General features: G+C 42.7%; 2 protein-coding genes across 2 annotated transcripts in view; both read right to left on the reverse strand.

Moving 5' to 3' along the window:
- The window catches only part of RPL34 (ribosomal protein L34), a 290,366-nt gene extending 281,259 nt beyond the window's left edge, over positions 1 to 9,107 (reverse strand). The window contains exon 1 of the mRNA XM_075421367.1: positions 9,097 to 9,107. The gene's annotated coding sequence lies outside the window, so the exon portion shown is untranslated. The remainder of the gene's footprint in view (positions 1 to 9,096) is intronic.
- CYP2U1 (cytochrome P450 family 2 subfamily U member 1) lies at positions 862 to 15,692 on the reverse strand. Its single transcript, XM_075421365.1, has 5 exons — positions 15,257 to 15,692; positions 9,608 to 10,240; positions 5,428 to 5,589; positions 4,298 to 4,465; positions 862 to 3,872 (listed from the first exon to the last, which is right to left on the reverse strand). Exons 1-5 carry the CDS (start codon positions 15,690 to 15,692, stop codon positions 3,694 to 3,696), a joined length of 1,578 nt encoding a protein of 525 aa, XP_075277480.1. The 3' UTR covers positions 862 to 3,693.
- Between the last annotated feature and the right edge of the window lie 7,549 nt (positions 15,693 to 23,241).

Raw genomic sequence — 23,241 nt, forward strand, 5'->3', positions numbered from 1 at the left:
TAAACATTAAGCAGCTTGTTTTGTTCGAGCGAAAGCAGCCGAGTGTCCTCGCCCCTCTGCCCTTTGTACCACGAGCACCAGGCGAAGACCCCCCACCACCTCGGCCTCGCCTGACAGCGGCGCGGGCAGGAGCAGGAAGCAGCTGCCAGAGCAGCTTCACCCAAACTCAGTTACTGTTCCACGTGCACACAAATGGCAGCCGAGCAGGTAATTAATGAAATTCCCTAAGAAACCAGCACCATGCGCCCAGTTACCTGCCACCTAACTCCACTGCGTAAGACACAGGCTCCCACGCACCGCTGTTGCTCCCCAGGGCCCAGCTCACACCCGCTCCTTTGCCATGACCACTTCGGTTGCCTCCTGCTCGGCCTGCCCTTCTCTGCGCAGCTCTCTGCCCCCCAGCCCAGGCTCCCCCCGGGCACCCCCTTCCCTCTCTGCCCTCTGTCTCTTGAGCCCCTCTATGCCAGGAGTCCAACAACGCCACACCTCAACTCCGCACACGCTGCTCTTTCCCACCAAGGTGGGTTCCTCAAGCTTCCTGTCTCCTGCTGGTGGCAACTCTCTCGCCCCTTTATCTTCCTCATCTCTACTCTTCCCTCTCCTTCTATTCCAAGTAACTGTTTTTAAGACTGCGTTGAGAGCATGAACAGACATCACCTTTCCATCGTTTGACCACAACATGCCCGGCACTGTGTTTTCCCAACATCACTTTACTCCCCCACCTCCTTCACTCCTCATCCAAAACACTTTGTAACCTCTGCTCACTCAAAAGCTTTCTTTGTAAGATGTAAAACACCAAACACCACAAACTTAGTCAACAAGTGGAACTCATTAAAATGACTACGCAAAGCTGTCAAACACTTCCTTGGGAATTACTTTATTAAAAATAAAATTACACTGAAGCAAAGTCAGAAGTCATTTCTAGAAATAAAGACATTTTCAGCATTCAGAAAGAGCCATCCTCCCATACAAACATACATTTTTCAATAAGGCATTTGAGATACTTCCTCTGCTGAAATAAGGGAGGGGGAGGATACATTTACAAATGCAAACCAAGTCTGCTACCACTTTACTTACAGTTTACCAAAGATGGCAACACATTTTTTAAAACCACAAACATTTTGTTGCTTTGATGCTATTGTTTAGCTACTTTCATGGCATCCTGTGAAATTTCAGTGCATCTGGAGGGCATGAAAGGCAGGTCTTTAGTGTCATTTCCAGCAGCATCTTGCACGCTGGCAAACAGACATGGTTGCACCTTCACATCAGTATTTTTAGCTTGTTGCACTTCTGCAGCATTTGATTATAAGGTATCATCAAAAACCGCATTCTCAAAGTACTATTTGTGGAAGGCTAATTTTCAAAGGACAGTTTTCAAGGGTGACATTTTAAACTAAACACAGCAGGCAAGACGGGCACAAACATGTACAATTCCACATAGTAGGGAATTATATGAATTGTGTCTTCTTTGGAATCTGTAAAAAAACCAAACCACTAAAGTGCTTTTCCAACGTGTCCTCACTGATTAAAAGGACAAGTATTTTATATCAGCGATCAGTTACACACCAACATCATTATGTTGCTTAAAGAGGCATTTCAACAGAACGATAAATATTATCTCAGCACTTCATTTCAGCTTTGCAATTAAGCATGTATTATTTTAAGAATTTCTAGACAAAAATCTCAACTGTACAGAATCTATTTCTTCATTGGAAAATATAAATAAATGAATGCTTATTACTCCAATACTGTCAGCTTTTAGTGCAAGTTTACTGCATCGGTACCAAACTCAACTTTTTATTGTGCTACAGGGTGTTCAAAAATTTCACACAAAGAAAATATTTAAGATGAGCATGGGCTAACCTATAAAGTCAAAAGTTAGCCAGTGTAAGAACTGGAAGTTCTCACACAAACAGTGGGGTACCTGACCAACCAAATATATCATTCAGAAATTAAGCCACTTTGTTATTCAAAACAGCTAACAGAAAATCTTAATTTAAACACAAAATAACTATCTTACAGTCTTTGCTAGGCACTACCTGGCTTTTAAAACTTCAAGTTAAAAAGTGACAAAAACAGGTTAATTTGAAGCTGAAGAGTTGACACTTCTTTTACAACTTAGGTTCAGTTTCTGCTACGGATTACCAAATTCTACTTTACAGTCAATTTCTCATTCCAGTTTGTAAACCCAACATTAGGAGGGCTGCTAGTGTTTTGTAGCTCTCCAGTGAGGGGTGGGAAAAAAATCCCTTGGAAGAGTACATAAGTACTTATTTCATCCGACATGAAATTCTGCTAGATCAAAAGGTGTATAAAGAGATTTAAGGATGATTAAGAAGAACTACTTAGAAGTTAATTGTTACATTTCCTCCAAAAGATCGCTTTCAATGTTTGAGAGAGCTTTCAAATAAAAGGCAAGATTAAGTGCCCCCTTCCAAAACACCTAACAACAGGCTTCCCTGGCAATTACTTTGATAGTGGCAAACAGCATTAAAATTTGCATGTGAAAATAGTAAGGTACCGAGACATTAATATTGTATGAGCTACAGATCTTTTTACTCCATATGAAAGATAACTAAGAGAAAGCCTTAACACTCAAACCACAGGTTTGTCAGACTCCTCATGTTCCATGACTAAATGCATAAGACCTACATCTGTAGTGGCATATTGATGCCGTACTTGAAGTCAGACTCCAGTTCCCAAAGCCAAACAGGTTGTGGCAGTACTGTCCACAGTGCCTGTAAATGAAAAACCTGAGTGCAAGCCCCAACGTCAGGATTACGCACGTGGAGTTTTCCCTGGTGAGCGCACTGTTGGTCTCGTCCAGGCTGCAGCTAGAGAACAAGATGCCACTGCTCATGTGAGGAAAACAGTGAGTGCGAAGTGGCAGCGCAGGTGTCCTCCTGAATATCTGCTTGGCACCAGAGAGGAAGGACTTCGGCTGTTTCTTGTTAGAGAAATCCGCTCTCCTTTACATTGAGGTAAAACATCTGCATACAGACACTGCGCGCTCCTTTCACATAAAAAACATGGTATATTCAAAGATTCACTTCTCCTCCAAGCCGGGGTTTTTAGAGTTGGTACCTGCGCGTTTATAGTGAGCCCTGACAGCGAAGAATGTTTGAATGCAGGAGTCCAAACTGATTTGATCCAATCACACCTATGAGTTACTTGCAAGAAAGCATCCTCCAAGGTTGAAAGAAGTGTCATTTAGTCATTTCCAAAAAGCATTTGTCATTATTTAAGCTCAGTTATGTTTCTTTGCACAGAAAATGCTAATGCCCTCTCATTCACTAATCCTTTTGGTATCATTCACTCAGTTGCTGAAGTAAATGTTTACATACTGCTTTTACCAAATTAACAATTACTATTTGCTAAAGCATTAACAGATGTTTTGGACCATTCTCCCATAATTAACATTTGACAAACTGACAGTAATAGCCTATAGACAGAGGGGTTAAGCCCAGCAAGTTTGAATATCAAATTGCAAACTATGCTGTCAGTTCATTTGTGGAATGCAACAGCTGACAAAAAAAAAAATCTTCTCTTTCCAGAATTGTAAATGAATCATTCTCACTGACTATGAAAGTCAGTGTTTTTCTAGAAAGAAAGTAATAAAACTAGCTGGAAACAAAATAAAGCTGGATTTCAAAAGTGCAGTATTTTTTTGTTTAATCTTTCTTTGATGTTGTATCATTTCTTCAAAGCTATTATATTGTATGGACAAGGAGCTAAAGTTAAACCAAACCTTCCATCCATAGATGGTTTTGCAGCATTTTCAGGGTACAAAAAGGTAAAACTTTGCATTAGACTTGCAAAAATTAAGAACAGCTCCATTTTTGCCAACTGCTCTCCCATGCACACACGTTTACCTAAGGAAGTTAGAAGAGACATATTACTGTTTTAACACTGTTGATCCATTTGTTAACAAGCATGCACTTCCCACACTAGCGTAGTCCAAACATAGAAGAGCTCAAGCTACTATTAAGCTATGAATGCTGAAGCTTTGGACTCCTGTACCTGAGTCTAACCCTTGCTCAGCTGTACTGTTTCATATTAACAGCATTTATATCCATAGCAAAAGTATTATCAAAGAACAATTCATTACTTCTCATTTCTGCCTGGCAGCTGGAGCTTTTAGGAACCCAACCCGTTTTGCAAGCCACCAACTGTAATAATACAACAAGGTCTGTAGTTGGTCCAATGTGCAACTTTCACATCTCATACCTCCAAGGCCCTACGTTTGAAATACAACCACCACCCCCAACCAGCTACTGACTGCACGTGGGTATCTTACCCATTCCAAAAGGAATGAATGCCTCTTTCTTAATTAGCTGGCCATTTTCGTCCAGAAATCTTGATGGTTGAAATTCATCTGGTTTCTCCCAAATGTTAGGATCTCTGTGTACTGACCACAAGTTGGGCACAATCACGCTGCCCTTAGGAATAGTATATCCCTGCAGCACTTTAAACAAAAGCACAGAGACAGAGGATCTGACAAGTTGCTAGAAGTGAACATGGGAGACAGACTCATTAAAAAGAACTAGAAGATACCAGAAAAAATGACATGGATCCCTAGCTGTGGGCTGCAAACGTAGCAGGAGCTTAAGGCAAAGGTGATCTCTGCCAGCCTGCCTGGGTCAGATCACGCAGGCCAAGAGCACCTAGAAAGACATCAAGTTACACTGACAGCTCCCCACAGGGAAAAGGCAATGGCAATCGTTAGGTATGCACTCTGCTGCATGGAAGTGCTGGGACCCAGTTTCCCCTCTGTTCCTGTGCTGTCACACAGCCCCCACCACAGCGAAGGTGGAGGGGAGGAGGAGGCACGGGTTTTGAACTGTCACCACAAAAGGGCTTTGAAGTGACTAGTCTCATTTCAGCTTGTCATACCTCACTCTCCAGCAAGCCAAAACATTTTAAAAAGCAGATCAGTTCAGTACCAGGTTTGAAAGCCAAGAATTGCTACCTCCCACTCACTTGAGGCAGTGTTCAGCTATGCTTATGAATAGCCAACAAGACCACTTGGAAAAGGATATTTATTATTGCTTTCTGTAGATGTAGAGCTCAATGGTATAAGCCTTTCAAGCTTTAGCAAACCAATTGCTCCAAATTGATGTTTTCAGACCTCTGTGCCAGACAGCCAAAACCAACTCTGCTGTTTCAGGTACAAAGGTGGAGTCTCAGCTGCCAGCTACCACCAAGCACACCAGTCCACACTAGCTGATTCCCAGAAATGAAATTGCTCTGAATTAGAAAACTTCTGGACGTTAGGTCAGACACGTTGCTTAAATAGAGGAGTATCTCAAGCCCACCTACTCTCTAAAAATGGCATTTTACATACTTGGGTAAATTCTCACTAGATGTCCCATCAGATCTTCAGCCACAAAAGAAACGCTGTATTAACAAGTCTCTACAAATGCTTACCAGCGGTTTCTGAGGCCATTCGAGGAATAGAAAGGGGAACAACTGCAGTCATCCTCTGCACTTCCATAATGGTTGCCTCTGTGAAGGGCATTTGAGCCTTGTGGGTAAGAGAGGGAACTTGGTCACATCCTAGAACTGCTTCAATTTCTGCATGAACCTTCTCTACTCAAAGGGAGTGAGAAAAAGAAAAAAAGAAAAGAAAGATTCATAATATAAGAGAAGACATCATCTCAATTTCACTTTTCTATGCTTCATTGTTTAAATAGATTTGTCAAAAATGACTACAAAATGTGTGATCCCTAGCTGAAATTACAACATGAGCCTTAAGAAAGGACTCAGTTAAGAACAAAACAACCAAATGCAATCTTGACAACTGTCAAGACTAAAGCTACTGAGATGACAGACATTGCTAGCACTTCTGTAGTGGAAAAGTTACAGGAAAAGTCCTGTTCCAGTTCCAAGTGTATTCATAATCTTAGTTTAAGAGTTTAACTATACAGTAATTTGAACGGTGAAAACATCAAGCTTTTAGCCTGCATTAAAAAATGAACAAAAAGAGACTGCATGCAGCACGTGCTTGAGCTGGCCTCTGCTCCTGGGGAGATCCAGTTCTCAGAACTGGCAAAGGTAGGAAAGAGACAGGAAAGGTTTTCATGCAGCCGCTTTAGATACTTCATTCTGGAGCAGGAATTTTGGTGCTGTTACTGCAAGCGTTGAAGCCATTTAACTTGTTCTTGCTATTTCCTGCTTTCTATTCACAGAACCTGAACTCAGCTATTTGCCAATACCCCCAAAAGGCAGATGCTCCCTCCCCCCACCCCGAGCCCTTCTGCAAAGGAAAAACAGAAGTTGACAAAAAGTTCCCTCTCATTCACATGATGCATGAAGTCTCAAAATATTTGTTTGGCCTCTCATCTGACTAAAGGCTCAGTATACATGTAATTCTCTTCGCAGAAGTTTCCAAGATGCAAGATTTGCTTCACCCATGTACAGGATGATGCACCTTTTCTTCCAAGTAACTTGGAATCTAGCTACACAGCAAAGAATCTTGAAAGAAGAGACCTCAAAATTAACCCTTAATAAAAAAAAAATACAAGTAATTTTTCTTTTAGCCTTGATATCCTGAGTATTTTGTGGTTGTCCCACTTGCCTTTCCCAGGATTTAGAATCCAGGCTGCTGACACTCTCAGTTTTTGCTCTTTTCTCTCCTTAGCACTGATTCAAGATTAAATAAAAGCTCAATGGAAAAAAGTTTCTCTGTTTTCAGAGCATTCAGAAATACCGTACAAACTGTGTTTAGCAAACGGTTGCTGCCACCTACTGGGTCTGCCAGCAAAACAAGTTCTCATAGGAGGAACAGAGTAAAAAATGCCTTGACTGCAAGAGATTTGCTAATGGTGTGGCTCTCGAGTACCTGCTTTGTGGTGTTTAGCTACTTTTTCTAATAACGCCTTATAGCCCTGTATTCAGTTATGCTAGCCCACAGTAAGTTGCATGAGTAAAGTTTTCAATAATAAAAAAAAAAACTAGAAAAAGGAGACTGTCTCACACCAAATGTCATACCAGCATTTTACCCCAAACAACGCTTCTTTGGAGTTTGTAAAGATATGTGGAACTATGCAGAAAGCAGCCAAACTGCTGCTCATATTACCAACTGCAAAAATGTAGACTTCAAGTGTTCTCTGCTAATAGCGTGTTATTTGAACTGCTCCAATACACTTCACTTGCTTGAAAAAGATCGTCAGAAGACAAGGACCAAAACCAAGTCAGGCAGCAGGCCAAACCAAATACTCCCCACTGCCTCCCTACATGCGTGCATGTGCACACCCACCCACCTCCTTTTCCATATAAAAAGCAAAACTGGCTTCCACAGACAAATACATCCTTTCTGATTTTTTTCCCCTGATAACCGTTCATTTGCCTTTCCATGTCTGCAACATTTGCTACTGCTAGAAGCTATACAATTCAGATATTTCCTTTAGGGGATAAGAGAAATATATTGCCAGGGAAGAAGGGGGGAGCAAACAAACAAAAAAAACCACGCAAAAAAGAGGCCCATGCACGACTCCCAGGCAATCAGGACGCCTAAGGAATGGAACACAACAAGTAAGAGAATCACACTGCACAGCTAAGTGACACACTCTGGACTACTGAGTTTATTTATCTTGTTTGACAACAGCCACAGCATAAGGGGAAATTGGACTGAGGCAATAAAACTGTTCGAGATCAGCAGAAGAGAGAAAACCGACTAGCACATAGATGTACAGTACCAGGCAGTAGGGAAAGGGGTTAAAAAAAAAAAACCACAAAACTTTTCTATATCTCATTTGTGTAATTTAGAACATATCTAATTCATGTAACTGCGTACCAAGTCAAGCAGAGATAACACACAACCATTAAAAACAGAAGAATAAGCCTATGCAGTACAATTTTATTTTACATTTGTCCCTGGTGAACTGATGCCCTATTTTGCAATCTTTGCTCAACCATTTAGTTGACTTTGTGCAATAAACTATGATCTTGACCTGTTTAAAGAGATTATTCCAGATAGGTGCTGTAAACAAGTATCTATTTGCTTATCTGCAAAGCAGCTGCAGCACATAAAACCCTCAAAATCTCAAATACTTGATAAAAGTATCCCATGTTTACATTGTTCTTAGATAACGTGAAGTTTATCCTTCTTCACTCCAGCTCAGCAAGAAGTCTGGGCAAAGCAGTGGTCTCCTGGGGAAACGTTTCACTGCTATGAACTGAGGTGGAACTACCCAAGTACAATCTGTCCATCCTGCCAAGGTTTCCAGTCTGCGCATACCCAACAATCTTTCTAGTAGAAATCAGTTGCTATGTAGGACAAATGAACAAATTAATAAATCAACTGCTTTATTGTTCTTAAATTCAACCATCTAAATTTCCTAAATAGTACTACAGAAAACGTTGGCTTTGCAACCACTGTAACAAGACTCAGTATAGAAAAATACTTACCCAGAAATAATTTTAAGTCTTTGGCAGTAGAAATTCATCCTAAGTAGTCCTCAAATACACCTCTACCAAGTACTATTACAGTATTGTAACCTCTCCAACACCACTGGTATTTTTTATATCCACAAAAACGTGCAAGTCATTTTCTAGAACTATGTCACAAATGGTAACCAGATCATAGCACCATCAAACAATCGGGGTTGCAAGGAACCTCTGGAGGTCATCTGATCTAAACCCCTACTCAAAGCAAAGTCCTCTACCAAGTTAGATCCAGCTCTGACAGTAGATCAGACTACTCGGGTTCATACCCCCCTGAGTTCTGAATACTTCCAAAGTCAGAGATTATATTAACTCTTGGAGCCATCTGTTGCACTCCTTACGATCTTCAGAGGGCAATTTTTTTTCCTAGTACCTGAACAGAATTTTCTTGTTGTAGACTGTCTCTGCTGTTCCTCCTCCCTCCACTGCACACCTCAGAGTAGACTGCCTCCATCTCCCGATCAGGTAGTTGTAGACAGCATAAGGTCTCCCCTCAGTCTTCTTTCGTTAATACTGAACAAGCCCAGCTCCTTCTGCCTCTCCTCTGGGGCCACGTGCACCTCCCCCCCCCCCCCCCATCATCAGCAACCTACCCAACTGCCATGACCCATCAAGACTGATGTGGAGACGCCTTGCAATGACTTTGACGAGCTGGCGCCACGGACTGGTGCAAGTCCGATTTCCTCAAGCTGTCTCCAGTTTGATCTTCCTCTACAGTGAGCAGTGTTTCACCTCTCCAGACCCCGTCACTAGGCTCAAGAACCTCCCTGCTCAGTGAGGCATAAAAGCATACCTTACCACTACGTATCTCATGTATCTTGTGTCACTACTACATGCCTGGAATGCCACAACTGCCAAAGCTTTTGAAACATGCTAGGGTTCCCTGGCATTCCTTGTGAAAGATAAGGTTGTCCCAAAACAGAAGAAACACATGGTCTAAAGGGACATTTAGATAGTTAATATATAGCACTAACTTAGAGATCACCATAGCACAGCAGGATAGAAGATGTCTTCTTACATATCAACCTTTCAAATTACACATACACATGTACTATTTGCATTCCAGATGAGTTCTCTATTGTCGCTGTTTGCTTCTGTTTCTGAACATCCACCTAAAGCTTTACCATCTGCAATAAAACACCTAGAATAAAAATAGTCTTACCTTGAACTTCTGGATAGAGAGACATGTAGAGTAGGCACCACAGTAACGTGTTGGAAGTAGTATCTGTGCCTGCGATGAAGAGGTCACCAATGATAAAAAATAGGTAGTCTTCATCAAAACTGCTCTCCTTGTTGTTCTTTTCTTCTTCCGCGTGGATGAAGTACATATCAATGAAGTCCCTGGGATTTGCTGCATCCAGCGTATCCCTGTGCTGTGCAATTATTTTCTTTAGAAAAGCAGTAATATCTAATTCAGTTTTCCTAAGTTCCCGGAAAGGCCCGAAGGGAAGGTAGTACAGCCAAGGGCAGATATTGACCAGGATCATATAGCTGCTCACACTTAGCTCTAGTGCACGGGCCATGTTCTTCAGCATCGTCTTGAACTCCACATCTTCATAGTTAAAACGCCTGCCAAAGGCCATGGAACAGATAACATTGGACACTGCGTTGCGAATGATCGGAAAGGGATTAAATGAATCCTTTCCATGCTTCAGCATTTCCTCCTTTATAAACTTCAGCTCCTCAATGATTTTAGGCTCTAAGCTGTGTCTTCCCACTCCAAAATGACGCAGTGTTGAGAGAGAGAACTTCCTCTGTTGCTTCCAGACAGGGCCGTAAGGTGCAAAAATGACACCTGGAAGAGAAAAGGAGAGCCTGAAACCAAACCGCTTTATTTTCAAAAAGAAACAGTTAGACAGGTCCACAACCCAAGAGCCAGAAGAGAGGGAAACACCACCTAGCAAATCCATCCCAAGCCCTGGGCTACAAGCTAAAGGAAGAACACAAGGTTCTTTACAATACCTTTGGGAAATCCTGCTCCCCCCTTTTCCTAACCAGTGAAATTAACGTAACAGCTACATCGATAGCTTTATTAGTCATTGCAAGATACTGACAGATGGGGAAAAGGTACTGTAGATGCTTTCTGACAAATGACAATAATTTTGTAGCAATTGTTACTCTGGGACATGTTAGCCATAGCCTTTTCTCCTCAATGTCCCGAGACACAAATTCCTTCAGCGAGGCAGAACAGAAGATATTAAAACACAAAATGGTTTGCATTTCTTTTTGCCTTCATGTTATTCAAGCTTCTCGATACTGTTTGCATGTGTGTATAATTTCTATGACAAGCAAGGTTTTTCTTTAACTTATGTTCAAAATACAGAATACGCATGCTGCAAATAAACTGGGAAGGTAAAGACAGGTTTAGAGCCACTTGGCAAAAACCTGCTTGATTTGTATCTCAACAGTTTTGATGCCTCTAGGCACGTGTTCTGCCTGATTGTGTCGTTATGAAACACCATTTAAATTAAATCCCTTGCTCACAAACAGAAACATCTCTTTTGCTAAATTAACAGATCACGCCAAAGATACCCATAACAAAATACACAACCTGCTATTTCTCATGCACTCCACGATTAACCCTAGAAAGTTTGAAGTCATCAAAACACAGGCAGGTTCTGCTTTTGTTCTTCTACTAAAGTGACACCAAATCTGTTTTTTTTTCTGGAAATAGAAAGTTACTTTATAAAGCAACATCAATTTTTCTGTCAAATGCAAACCTTAACATTAACTTTAAAAGAAATGGCCATCAGAAATCAGCAACAGAAATATGTACCGTATTTCAATATTTAACATTACCTATACTTCTATTACAACTTAATGTCTGTAGCCCCTAATGCAGAAAGGAGAATAAACAAATCAGAAATCTACAGCTAGAAACAGAAATCTGCAGACATATGTAAACGAAATAACTATACTCAGAAGGCTAAACAGTTCAGTGTCACATACAGCTCATAATCTTTCCAGCCAGATTTTCTGATCACATTATCTACTCATAGTAGTAACAACAGACAGAAGAAAACACATGATCTAGCTTCAAAAGCCCTAAACAAAATAAGCAGAACATTATGAGGAGTCAGAACATGCTGAGAATTAGCTGAACTTCATCTTCGCTGCATGAAGATACTCCTTAGGAAATCTAATGTCTACTCCTCACACTTTAAAAACAGAACCAAAAATTTTTCAGACTCCCTTTCTCAAGTTATGTTTCCTGGTAGCACTGATGTCCTCAAGTAGGGTAGGTGAAAAACCAGGCTTATTTGGGGCTGAATTTGACCAAGGCCCAGCTTGGTTTTTCAGGGTTTCTGGATGGGGTGGGGAAGAAATGTGGATTTCTTGGAGCAAAACAATGTTATCATTATTTCTGTCCCACAACGAATACCTCCAAACCAAACTAAACATCCACCATCTCTTCCCCTGTCATGAGGAAAACTAATTTTAGGATCCAAATACCTTCATAAAAGAAAACAGATCTATTGTCTTGAAGGTAAAGAAGACTATCCTGGCTACACAGGAAGGCTAACACCAACAACAAACCTCCCATGCTCAGAGAGTCTTCTCCAGCAGTCCTGCACAGGGCATGGCTGTGCAGCATGATGTCTTCTGAAGTCCCAAAACCCCAAAGTACTGCAGAAAACTAATAATTCATTTGTAAATTGAGAAAGAATAACATAGGATACAGATTAAAGAAGGAGAAAAGCGTAAAGAACAGAGATAAGAGAAGAAAGAAAATGGCCAACTGCATCACTGCCAAGCAACAGAAACGTAATAGTACTTCATTGTTTTCAAAGAAAATCTCTGCATGACCTGAAAAGTACAGGTACCCAGCACAGACAAATGCATTAAAAAAAAACAACAAACACCACACCAAAAAAACGCCAAAACCAAATTTAAAAATACTAAATTCTGAAGCAACAAGAACCCAGAATAACGAGGAACTCACACTCATTATAGCGGGCTATTTCTATGAAGTGGTAACAACTTTCAGTATAACCAACAAAGCAAGAAACACACAGAAGAACAGAAAGTTTGTTTTATTCTCCCTTTTTACATAAAAAATGCAAATCCTTACCAGAAGGAAGTTCTAACAAAGGTTAACTCCCTTCCCCAAATTCCTCACTGCTAGCTTTAGTGTCGCTGTAATACTGCAAACACTGACAAACTCAGAATCCATGACATTTAATAACATTTAACTTCTGTCTTCTCCAATGTCCAAAACTGGATATGCACAGGGCAGGACTATAAAGGCAGACAACCACTCAAGTTCCATCCATTCTAGAGACTGAGTCTTTGCTACCTCTCATAGCTATAGAATACAAAAATGCTTTACTAAAACAAAACCACCAAATCCTACTTTCCCCCCCATCTAGTATCTGTCTTTCCTCAGACACATGTCTGTGGCAGCCTTTGATTAAGAATTCACCTCTACCTCCTCCTGTAAGTTCTCACTGCACTTCCCATCCAGCCAAGAAAGCCTCCCTTCTTTTCTACTCAGCTACTGAAATGCAGTATTTGCTATTTCTTATACTTCCACTTGCTCTCCCCTGGGCACAGTATTTTATTTGCATCTTACAACCAACAGTGCCATACACAGCTGAGATAAGCCCTTCTTTCTCCCACATATCCAGCAGGTCAGCTCAGGGTAAGGATAAAACTACAACAGAAAACGTAGTTTAAAAGAAAATAGCCCCATAAGTTTACAGCAGGTAGTTTGTCTACAGAACGAAGATGTAGGAATCCAAAATGGACGCTTACCGCCTCAAAACACCCCAGCGTCGTAGTACCCAGGTTGTGAGTGGCAGATACAATCATCCCGCTTCTATTGCTTCCTTCCCTAGTACGTACAAACATAACTGTTGCTGCCCTGATCCATAGCAAAGTCTCACATACGAAATCCTCAAACTAAGCACAGGAGGCTTCCAGATCAAGCTTCAGAGGCCTCCAGTTTGAGTGTCATAATCCACCCACCCCCACCACGAACCACACACAAACACTTGTTAGCCCAGCACTCTTACAGACAATCTCTGAAAACTCAGGTTAGAGATTTACATTGTACCTATACCACAAAAAAAAAAAAAAGGAAACACAAAGCTTTCAGAAAATACCTATCACTCACCTCTTACCCCACTAGTTCTGCAGCTACAGCCTCACTTCACAGAGGTTTGGTCATCCACATGGCACCTCTCGACCCAAGCCAGCCCACTGAGAGCAGCTGCAGCTTCCAGTGGCTTTTGGATGACCTCTTTGCGCAGCTGCCAGGCAGGTCCACACTGCCCATGTTCACCAACTTTTCCCTTTGTGTACCTGAAATAACGCTACCCCTGTGGTTTGCTCTACAATACTTTTGCATCTGTGGCAATTCACCACGTAGTGCCAGCTAATGTGAGCAATATGTAACAGCCAGGCACGCTTTACGGACAGACAACTGGGCAACCCTCACACAACAGCCCTTGTACTTGAAAACAGCTGTGGTGACCTGCCAGAAAAAACTAAACATGAAACAATGTAACATCCCTGCCGAAAGGCAACGTAATATAGGCAGGCATGGTCCCTGCACCTGGCCACAGCACGCTCTGGACAACAGGCTCCTGACACTTTTGACTCCCCTGGAGGATCCAACAGCGGAAGATGATAGCTTGGTTATCAGAGACTTTATTCAGGCATTTACACGAGTTCTTTGTAAGCAGCATGCATTGACTGCCCTGGCTACTCTTGTGCCACCGTGTTCAAAAAAGTCTAGCAGACAGTCATCTGCAAAAAACAAGAAACATACAAAATCCACAGCATTCAAGCAAAAATAAATCCACCACGAGCCTGCAGATGTGGCTGTACAGCACCACTAAAACTGATTTAATGTCTAACTGCTCTTCCCCTTTCCTCCTCCAATCCTTGCTAAAGGTACTGTACCTAAAAACATCCATGCGCTGTAACAATTACATACCAGTAAGATCTGTCTCAGACCAGTATCACTAAACCAGTATCATTTGTAATTTATTTTTGTTATCCTTCACACCAATGCCTGCAATGGTACCTGACTGCTTTTTAACAAACATGATCTAGGTCCCTCGCTTTCCTCGTATCTTTACAGGGGTAATTCTGGTACAGTGAAAAATCGAAGATGAACAGTTTCAGGCACCTAACCAATAGATTTCCCTGGCCGGGGGGCGGGGGGGGGGGGGGGGGGGGAGAGAGATAAACAAGTTTCACAATACAGACAGCACATTAACAAGCCTTCTGTGCTACCCTTCTCAAACCGAAGAAAGGAAGGCAGTTTCCTACAAGCACCGAGATCCGTAACAGACCTGAAGACTAAACATGAAGCAATTCTAACTGCGGTACCACCACCACATATTTAAACTCCCCATGCTCTTACTTTGCACAAGCTAGTAAACTTCCCCTCGACCTACCCCAAAACCCCAGACACGCTCGGCAAGCTCCGACCAGCAGGACAACCCGCGGGCGGCTGGCGCGCAGGCCGCTCGGCTGCGGGACCGCCCGCTGCCGGGCGCCGCCGCCTCGCACCTCTCTAGGCGGCCGGAGCAGCTGTTCCTCGCCCCCCGCACAAGCGCCTCTCCCCCCGCCGCAAGCAGAGGGATGGGGCGCCGGGGCGGCGGCGATGCCGTCCGCTGCGGCCCCCGCAGCCCTCCGGGACCCTCAGCGGGCAGCGGGCCGGAGGGCGAGCTCCTCCCCGCGCGTTGTCCAGCGGGACAAGGGGCACCACGCGATGAGCAAACAGCAAGCAGACGCTCGCAATTCACCGGAGTTACTGACGCATTTCGTCCCCGCAGCCGCGGGCACGGGGGGCCCTTACCCTTCTTGCGGGTGATGATGAGGACGATGGGGACGGAGGGCCGGTCGCTGAACACCTCCGCCTTCTGCACCAGCGCCTCCCGCACCGCCCCGAAGGTGTTGAGGACGATGAAGGGGCGGCTGCCCACGAAGAGCCGGAAGACGCTGCCGTACGTCTCGGTGAGGCCGGTGAGGAAGACGTGGGGGGAGGCGGCGGGGGAGCGCCGGCCGCCGCCCCGCACCTCCACCGCCCACCTCCTCAGCAGCGGCGGCGGCAGCAGGGCGAAGCCGAAGTTGCCCACCAGCGGCCAGGGCGCCGGGCCCGGCGGCAGCCCCGGCGGCACCCGCGGCCGCCGCAGCAGCCAGTAGCAGCCCAGCCAGCACAGGGCCGCCAGCAGCAGCTCGGTGGCGGTGGGGGCCCGCAGCAGCCACGTCCAAGCGGCCGTGCCCGCCGCCATCCCCTCCGGCGGCGCCGCGGACCGCAGCCCCGCCCCCCGGCGGCTTAAGATGGCGGGGGCGGGCGGGCGGCGAGGCCTGCCGGCGCCCTGACCCCGTCCCCGCCGGCCCTGTGGGCGGGTAGCGGTCCGCCCCGGGGCCGGGCTCCGCTCCCGCCGCGGCCGCCAGCGGGCGGGAAAGCAGCGCGGCGCTGACGGGGCTTCGCCGCCTGCCGGGGAGCGGGGCCGGCGGCTGGGGGAGGGGGGGGGGGGGGCGGACGACGACACACGGGCGGGAGTCAGAGGGCGCGGAACGGGGGGCGGTTTGTCGGCACAGCGCGAGGGGGGCTCCGTTAAACACGGGGAAATGCACAACTGGGTCTTGCGGGGGTTGGTTGCGTCAGAAGCCGACGCGCTGTGCTCGGACGCAGCCCGAGCGTAAAAGGTGCCACTGAGCGTGACCCCGCAGGTGCAGCTCGTAGAGAAGGCGACTGCTCCGCCCAGCCCCGCGGGGCTTCATTTCACATGCCCCTTGCGCAACCATCTGCTTTCAGTGGGGTTTAGAAGGAAAGGAAATAGCTGATCCCTGTTCCCCTTCCCAAATACAAACGCTGGCGCTTGTAGGCAATACCCCGCCATGCCCTGTTTCCATAACCGAGGACTAACCTGGAACGACGTCCCAGCTCTGCGTGAAGCAACTGCTTGGCAAACGCACAACAGCACGAAGATGCTCCCCGGGGCTGGACCTAAATTTTAGAAGAGAAATAATTTTAGTTCTTATCACCCCCCCTCCCCGCTCCCCAAAACCCCCCCAGGTACCACACCCATCCAACAACGCCAGCTGGGTTTCAGGACAACTTCCCCCTCCCTGTGATACGCACCCTAGTGTGCTTCCTCCAGCCGATCAACGACCCAAAATCTAGTCCCTGCGAAAGTGATCAGAGGTTGAAAAGCGCTGCTGCACGTCCTCCAGCCCATCTGCTGCAGCATCAGTGGTGGGAGCAGGCGCTCCCGCTGCTCCCTGGCCAAGAGAGAAGCGCTGTGGGCAGCGCACAAGCACACCGCCTGCAGAGTCACCCCCTGAAGATAAAAAAGCAAGGAACAAAATTGCGATTACCCATTAAAATGGGTTTGGGTTGGTTTGTTTTTTTTTAAACCGTTGAAAGTTCAGTAAAATATAGTGACAAATGGCTCTTAGAATAGCGGCTGGACTATATTAAAAAGTTTTATTGCAATTATACAGAAATTACAGGAATTTTAAAAATACATAAAGCTTCAAATAGTCAAGGTCAGTTTTCCTCCAAGCAATTAAGGCAACTGGATTCAATCTCTCTAACACAAACAGCAAATGGATATTTTACTAGCCCTGGATGAAACGAAGTAGAAAGACTAAGATCACATTTAAATTCGCGGAACAGAACACAGCTTTGTGTTTGTCCATATTTGGTAGAAATTCAGTGGTTAATTACAGTGTACACCAATAAAATGCATCTATTAGAAAAATACATAAAAACGTGAAAATTTATCTGAACCAAAGACATTTTAAATCTGAGTCTCAAGGCAAGTTTAAGTTCTACAGTCTGAAAATAAGAAGCTAAGCTGTTCAGTACAGCGGAAACACCTTACCCTTTTTGCCTGTTTTCTTTGTAGAACAGCAATCTAGCCTCGCTTCCCTCTGAGTCTGGGTTGAGAAGCAGCACTAGATACAGAAATTCTCTCCTTGCCTCCATATGCAGTTGAAAGATTGGTTTCTGTGGCATACAGCCAGTTCTAGGTTGCCCAGAGATTAAATTTCACAATAATTGATAAAAATGAAACTTTATAGTTTTAAATGAATTTACTGATCAAACGTAAACTTTGCTCTCAAGTACCATTAAATGGATGTTTCTACTTAAAAATAACAGAAGTCGTTGCAACATCAACATCTGTTTTTCCAATTAAAATTAGAACCAAATAGCCTCTTTTTAAAGCATGAAATTAACAGCAAAATATAACCAAGTACTTTAGTAATATTCTGCATACGCCATATAACTACATATACAAGTTTTAGCACTACAATGCTTTCCTTGAAAATCATTCCTCCTCAGTCCTAGTATCACTGTAATAAAAACCACTCCCACTTAATTCTGCACTGAACGAAAATCCATTCCTCAAACTGCTTTGCACTACACTGCGTAACCAAAGCATTTGGTGACTACTTTTAACAGGTAAAAAAATCCTCCATGTAACAAGCAAACATAAAACCCTGGAGTAAATAAAGTCTGTCATTAAAACAACTGCTTAAAAAAAAAAAAAAATGGTTCAAATCAACTTATTTTTCGTTAAAGATAACCAAGTTACAGGGTTAAGGCCCAAGCAGAAACACTGGAAGTTTAAGTTAACACACTAAATTATCATAAGCAAGATACCTTTCTCAAACTTTATCTTAGCCTTTGAATCCTATCAACACTTAGGACTGTTGACCAATTCTTCTATCCAGTTCTTGAGTTAGCACCCATTCTCTTGAAGTATAGGCTGTGTTTTTATACGCTTTTATTTAAGCTTGCAGGCAACTTTTGGATATTGATTTCCACAGGCACTTTATTCACAAAAAAACATTCTCCTTGTCAAAAGAATATTGAAAATATTTGAAATTTCTGAGTTTGACTAGTGCACTGACAAACATGTTTCTGTGACTCACAGCAGATGCTAACACTAAAGATCTGCTCTCAGTCAAGTGGATGTCACATGCTCGCAAAGGTTTCATTTTTGCGGGGCATTTAAAAATGCAGCCATTTATCTCTCAATATTTCTGTAAATATTACACCTTTTTGGTAAATTTTTAAAAAAGACAACCAGTTTTCTCTGAAGCATCTAGTAACTAAGAATAGGAAAATTATATTTCCATGTGGCTTAGAACTGTTACGACTTTGTTCTGTCTTTGGCTCTTCCCAGTGTCCTATTAAAGCAAGCGCTGAGAGAAGTAGCAAGACACAATACAGACTATTGTTACTGGACTATCCATCTTCACTGAACAAAAAAAATCCCCTCCAGCCTTGCTTTTATCCTAGAAGGTGGGTTTGTTTCTGCTTTAAACAAAGTTACTCTAGACTTGGCATATTCCTTGCACAGACACAGAAATTCCATAAAATAAATCTTAGAGAATCCTGTTAATTTCTTGAAGTACTAGGTGCAAGTGATTCAAGAGAACTTATTCCAGTGTATGAAAGACAGTGGCTTAGTGACAAACACCTCATGGTGTGACTCTTTTAGAGCCGAGGAAGCGTGCCGCAGAGTTCCAGGCCGTACCCTTGCGCGTGCACCCTGCTCGCTCGCCCGTCCGTGTGTACCTGGACACCGCACCCACTCCGCATCTTCACCTGTCTGTATCAATTGAGAGCATCATACTTGTTTCAGAGCTGACTACAGTAGGATTTCCACATGTGTTACAGGCAGACATTTTTACAACTGCAAGCCGAGTAGTAAGGGGCCTTTAACAAGAACTAAAGGCTCTGTATTCTCCATGGGGAGAAGGTATAGGTACTGCTGCCCAGAGATGCCTCTTATAAAGATTTGAATTGCACTGTCCTTCATTATATTCAAAATCATAACCAAAGGGGGGGGGGAAAGCAACAATATCTTCTGCAACATAAAGCACAATACAGTTTTTCATCTGAAGAGAAGGTTGCTTGTGAAGATTTAAAACAAAGTTAGAAAAGTACTTTGCTCTTACACAGTCTATTTTAAGGCTCTTTCCTGTGTCTTTATAATATCCTACTATGAATTGCCTTGATAATTATGTCAGGTTTCACTTCTGTTCTGCAGATACGGTTACATGGTCACATTCCTCCACAAGTTTGTTTTTCAGATGTTTCAGCAAGAGATGGTTCTACACTGCATAATCAGGGTTCTCCCAATACAGCTTTGTTCATTTCACATCCTCTCTTTCTGCCTCCAAGACTTCAACAACAACAATGAAGCCAGAGAATTTTTTTTGAACTACTAGCCTACACCTTAATCCTACCCAATGCAATTCTTGTTTTAGACCAAATTTCAGAAGATGATCCTAAGCATACATGAAAATTTAATCTTGTATGTATAGTCTAGAGCTATATACAATCCTAATGTTTTCCTGCATTAAAAATACTTACTATAATATTTTGCAGTTTTTATATAAAGCAGAAATAGAAAACGGTCATATATATATAAAGCATGGGGAACAGGCTTAAAATGTAGAGAAATTTTGCTTCATTGAAAAGGTGTCACAACAGCTTTCCTTAATATTCATGGCTAAGAAGAGAATACCAGCTCTCAATAATTAAGAAATCATTAGCACCATAAATGGAAATAAGTTTTTGATTTCTAAAGATGTGTGTGGTCACGTAAGTAGTCAAACAAAGTACTGCATTTGTTAGTACACAGGCTGACCATGAAAAGTTTCAACTTGTCTGTGCTGAGTAAACCACATGGGACAATTTCTTGAACATTTTTACCAAATTCACAGTCAACAGTGCAAGTGATCATGACAGATAGCACCTCTGGAGATAAAAGGAGATAAAAGCTACAAGATGCTCATATTATTGCCTTTTTAAAAAGTACACCCAGTGCAATAGGGGGATTTTGGGTGTTTTGTGTTTTTTTGGGGGGTTGGTTTGTTTTTTTTTTTTAAATAAAAAACACAGTGAATATGGATTGCAACATCTTACAAATCACAGCTGCAGTATCTCAGGGTATACAGCACACCACAACACTGAGTTGTCATCCACTTAAAAGAGCTGATGTGCTAAAAAGTGATATCCTGAAGGTTTTGCAATATAAAAGCCAACTCTTGCTAATTACGAACAATTTATGTACAAATGAGGCCCAGATTATAAACATTAGTAGAAACTACAGCCCAAAAGATCTGTAAGTAGTATCACTTGTTACTGTAGTGTTATGCTGTACCATGTTTGCAGAACTGGACCATAAATCTATGAAGAAAGGCCGTATAGCAGCTCCTCACCACCATGCAAGCGTTACAGCACTCCTGTATTGCCATCTAGGGTTCCTCAGCAGCCAATGGCTTCTCTTGCTTAGTTTTTCCCAGGTTGGATACACAGCTCCACTTCATGTATAGAGCTATGGATTCCAACGAGGAGAAATCATGCAAGAAAAGCTGTCAGCCGATGAGGATGAAACCATGTTGCAGTTAGAAGTGACATGCTGTACTGTTTTTACAGAAGTCTTCAGAGTTCTCCTCAAAGTCACATGGAAAGCACAAGAACCACAGCCATCAAACCATCATTTCCTCTACTACTTTCAGGTTCCTTGGTGTGACCCTGACCTCACAGAACACCCAGAATTTATCTCCTTCACATCTCACACGTGCTGTCCTGAATCAGGAAAATAAACACAAATGAATGTACTAAACATCTGAAGAGCAAGAATTGATTCCTGAGTAAAAAGCACGCCCGAGGATGCTAGATTTTGTACTTGAAAATGTTTCAAGTTTCAAATTGTGCAAAGATGTGTCTGACAAGAATACCTTTTGGCTTTAGTGTTAATTTTGGAGCCTTCTCAAATGTAAATCCTACTCTTCCCTATTGAGCCATTTAGAAAAGGCAGTTAGCAGAAGCAGATAAAGACAGACAGGAGCCCCAAGCAAGCTAGGCCAGAGTGCAAGCAGCATTTTGAGTGACAAACTATGAAAAAAGTGGAATGCATAACCAGTTTTTACAGAAGTAACAAAACACTTAAAACAAGTTACTCAAAATGGAAGAGTGGTTGGAGTTTAGCAATACCGTTTATGGTCCGTATACAAACACTTCACTGGTACATGTAAAAGTATGCAGGGAGATAAATTCCCTCTTGATATTCTCAGCATCCCTGCCATCTCTAATTAAAAGTAACAATAATAGTAATTTAAAAAGAAAACAGACCCGCTCATTTTAAGTGCGACTCACACGCTTGAAGTAACACCAGATTATATACTCTGTTGAATTAAAATATAGCTCTCTGATAACTGGTTTTACAGTGATCTGCCTGTTCAGTCCCTTTCATAGCTTTCTGGTTTGTAAGTGATCTTGCTACACTTTTTAAGCTATTGCCACCTTTGGTACTGTGCCCTCAGGTGGAAAGCAGCTCAAAAGGACAAGTAAAGATGGCTCACAGCCTACTATGTAAGTACAGCCTAGTTTATCTTCCCAGAGAAGCCTCTGTGTACTGCATTCAATATTGCATATGCCACAAAGACCCCTCTCCGCACACACATGCCTGCACGGTGCCTGGGTCCCCAGCTGCTCAAGATGCTGCCACTTCAGGCTAGTTTCTGACCACTTTTAATGAAAGAAAAAGTGAAAGTCACCTTCAAACACATTTCAGCAAAGTTACTTTGTGAAAATTAATCTCAATTGGCACAAAGGAGATTCTTCTGTAGTAAGTTTTCGCAGTTTGACAGACACTAACCTCCTAAAGACCTTATTATGCAGAGGGCAAATACAAGAGCTGAAACTAGTATTATATAGGCATAGCTTGAAAGAAGAGTATTTCTGCTAGAAGAAACCCAAGCACAGAGAGTTTAAAAACACCTTAGGTGCTGTATACAGTGGATCTAAATGTTTCTCCATTGACATTTACCAGAACTAAAACCAGTTATGACTAGCCATACAACAAGTAAAGGACAGAAAAACCTCACTCCTCATCTAGGGGAAGGAGTGGGCCAACAAATACAGAACCATTTGAAAAAGACTGAACACTAAATAGAATGGTATAATACAGCATCTTTTTTCCACTATAGCTGGGATAAGACCGCCTGTAGCATACAGCCAATATATGAATTCAAAAAGCCAAACTACTACTTCCAGCAAGAGCCAGTTTGCTCTCTCCTCCTACCTGGGTTGCATCTTTAAGTTAAAGGTTAGCCCACAGCAAACAGCCACGCAAAACAAACTTCTCATAGTATTTGCTAAACTCCAAGTCCTTAGGAATTAGCATATTTCACTGAGAAAAGTGTCAAATCTTCCCCAGTTTTTAAGCACTGGTCTTCACCAGGAGAGAAGGGAACCTCAACACCAGTGTTTCAGATACACGTTAGAGACTGCACAATATCGCTACTTCATCTTAAAGCATCATTCTGGCATTCTAAGGGTTTTGTTATCTACTGCAGTAAGAGGCCACTTCAAAACTAGAACTTTTTCCTACAATATTTACATTAACCACACCTAGCCTGAAATTCTTATGTGCCACTTTCTAGATTAATAAAATTTAATCAAATAGTTAAATCCATGGAAAATTGAGCCAACTAGTAAAAACTTCAGTATGTTTTAAGCATTGCAGCACTTTCTTGTTTTAGAAACTATTACTGACAGCTTGGAGGAACAGCTTATGAAATGCTAATCATATTTAAATATGATGAACTATCACAGTCCACAGCACAAGATACACATCTGCACTGTAGAACAAAGTGCTTAATACGATTTCCCTATAGTTTTTTCAGCACTATCATACATAAACAATTTAATTCTATGTTACTTAAGTTATGTGTACTTGTAGCTCAATTTCATGTAAAAAGCAATGTATGATCACCATCTACTTCAGTGTTTTCATCTCCCTTCCT

The sequence above is a fragment of the Opisthocomus hoazin genome, chromosome 5 (genome assembly GCF_030867145.1).
Source record: "Opisthocomus hoazin isolate bOpiHoa1 chromosome 5, bOpiHoa1.hap1, whole genome shotgun sequence".
Taxonomy (NCBI): domain Eukaryota; kingdom Metazoa; phylum Chordata; class Aves; order Opisthocomiformes; family Opisthocomidae; genus Opisthocomus; species Opisthocomus hoazin.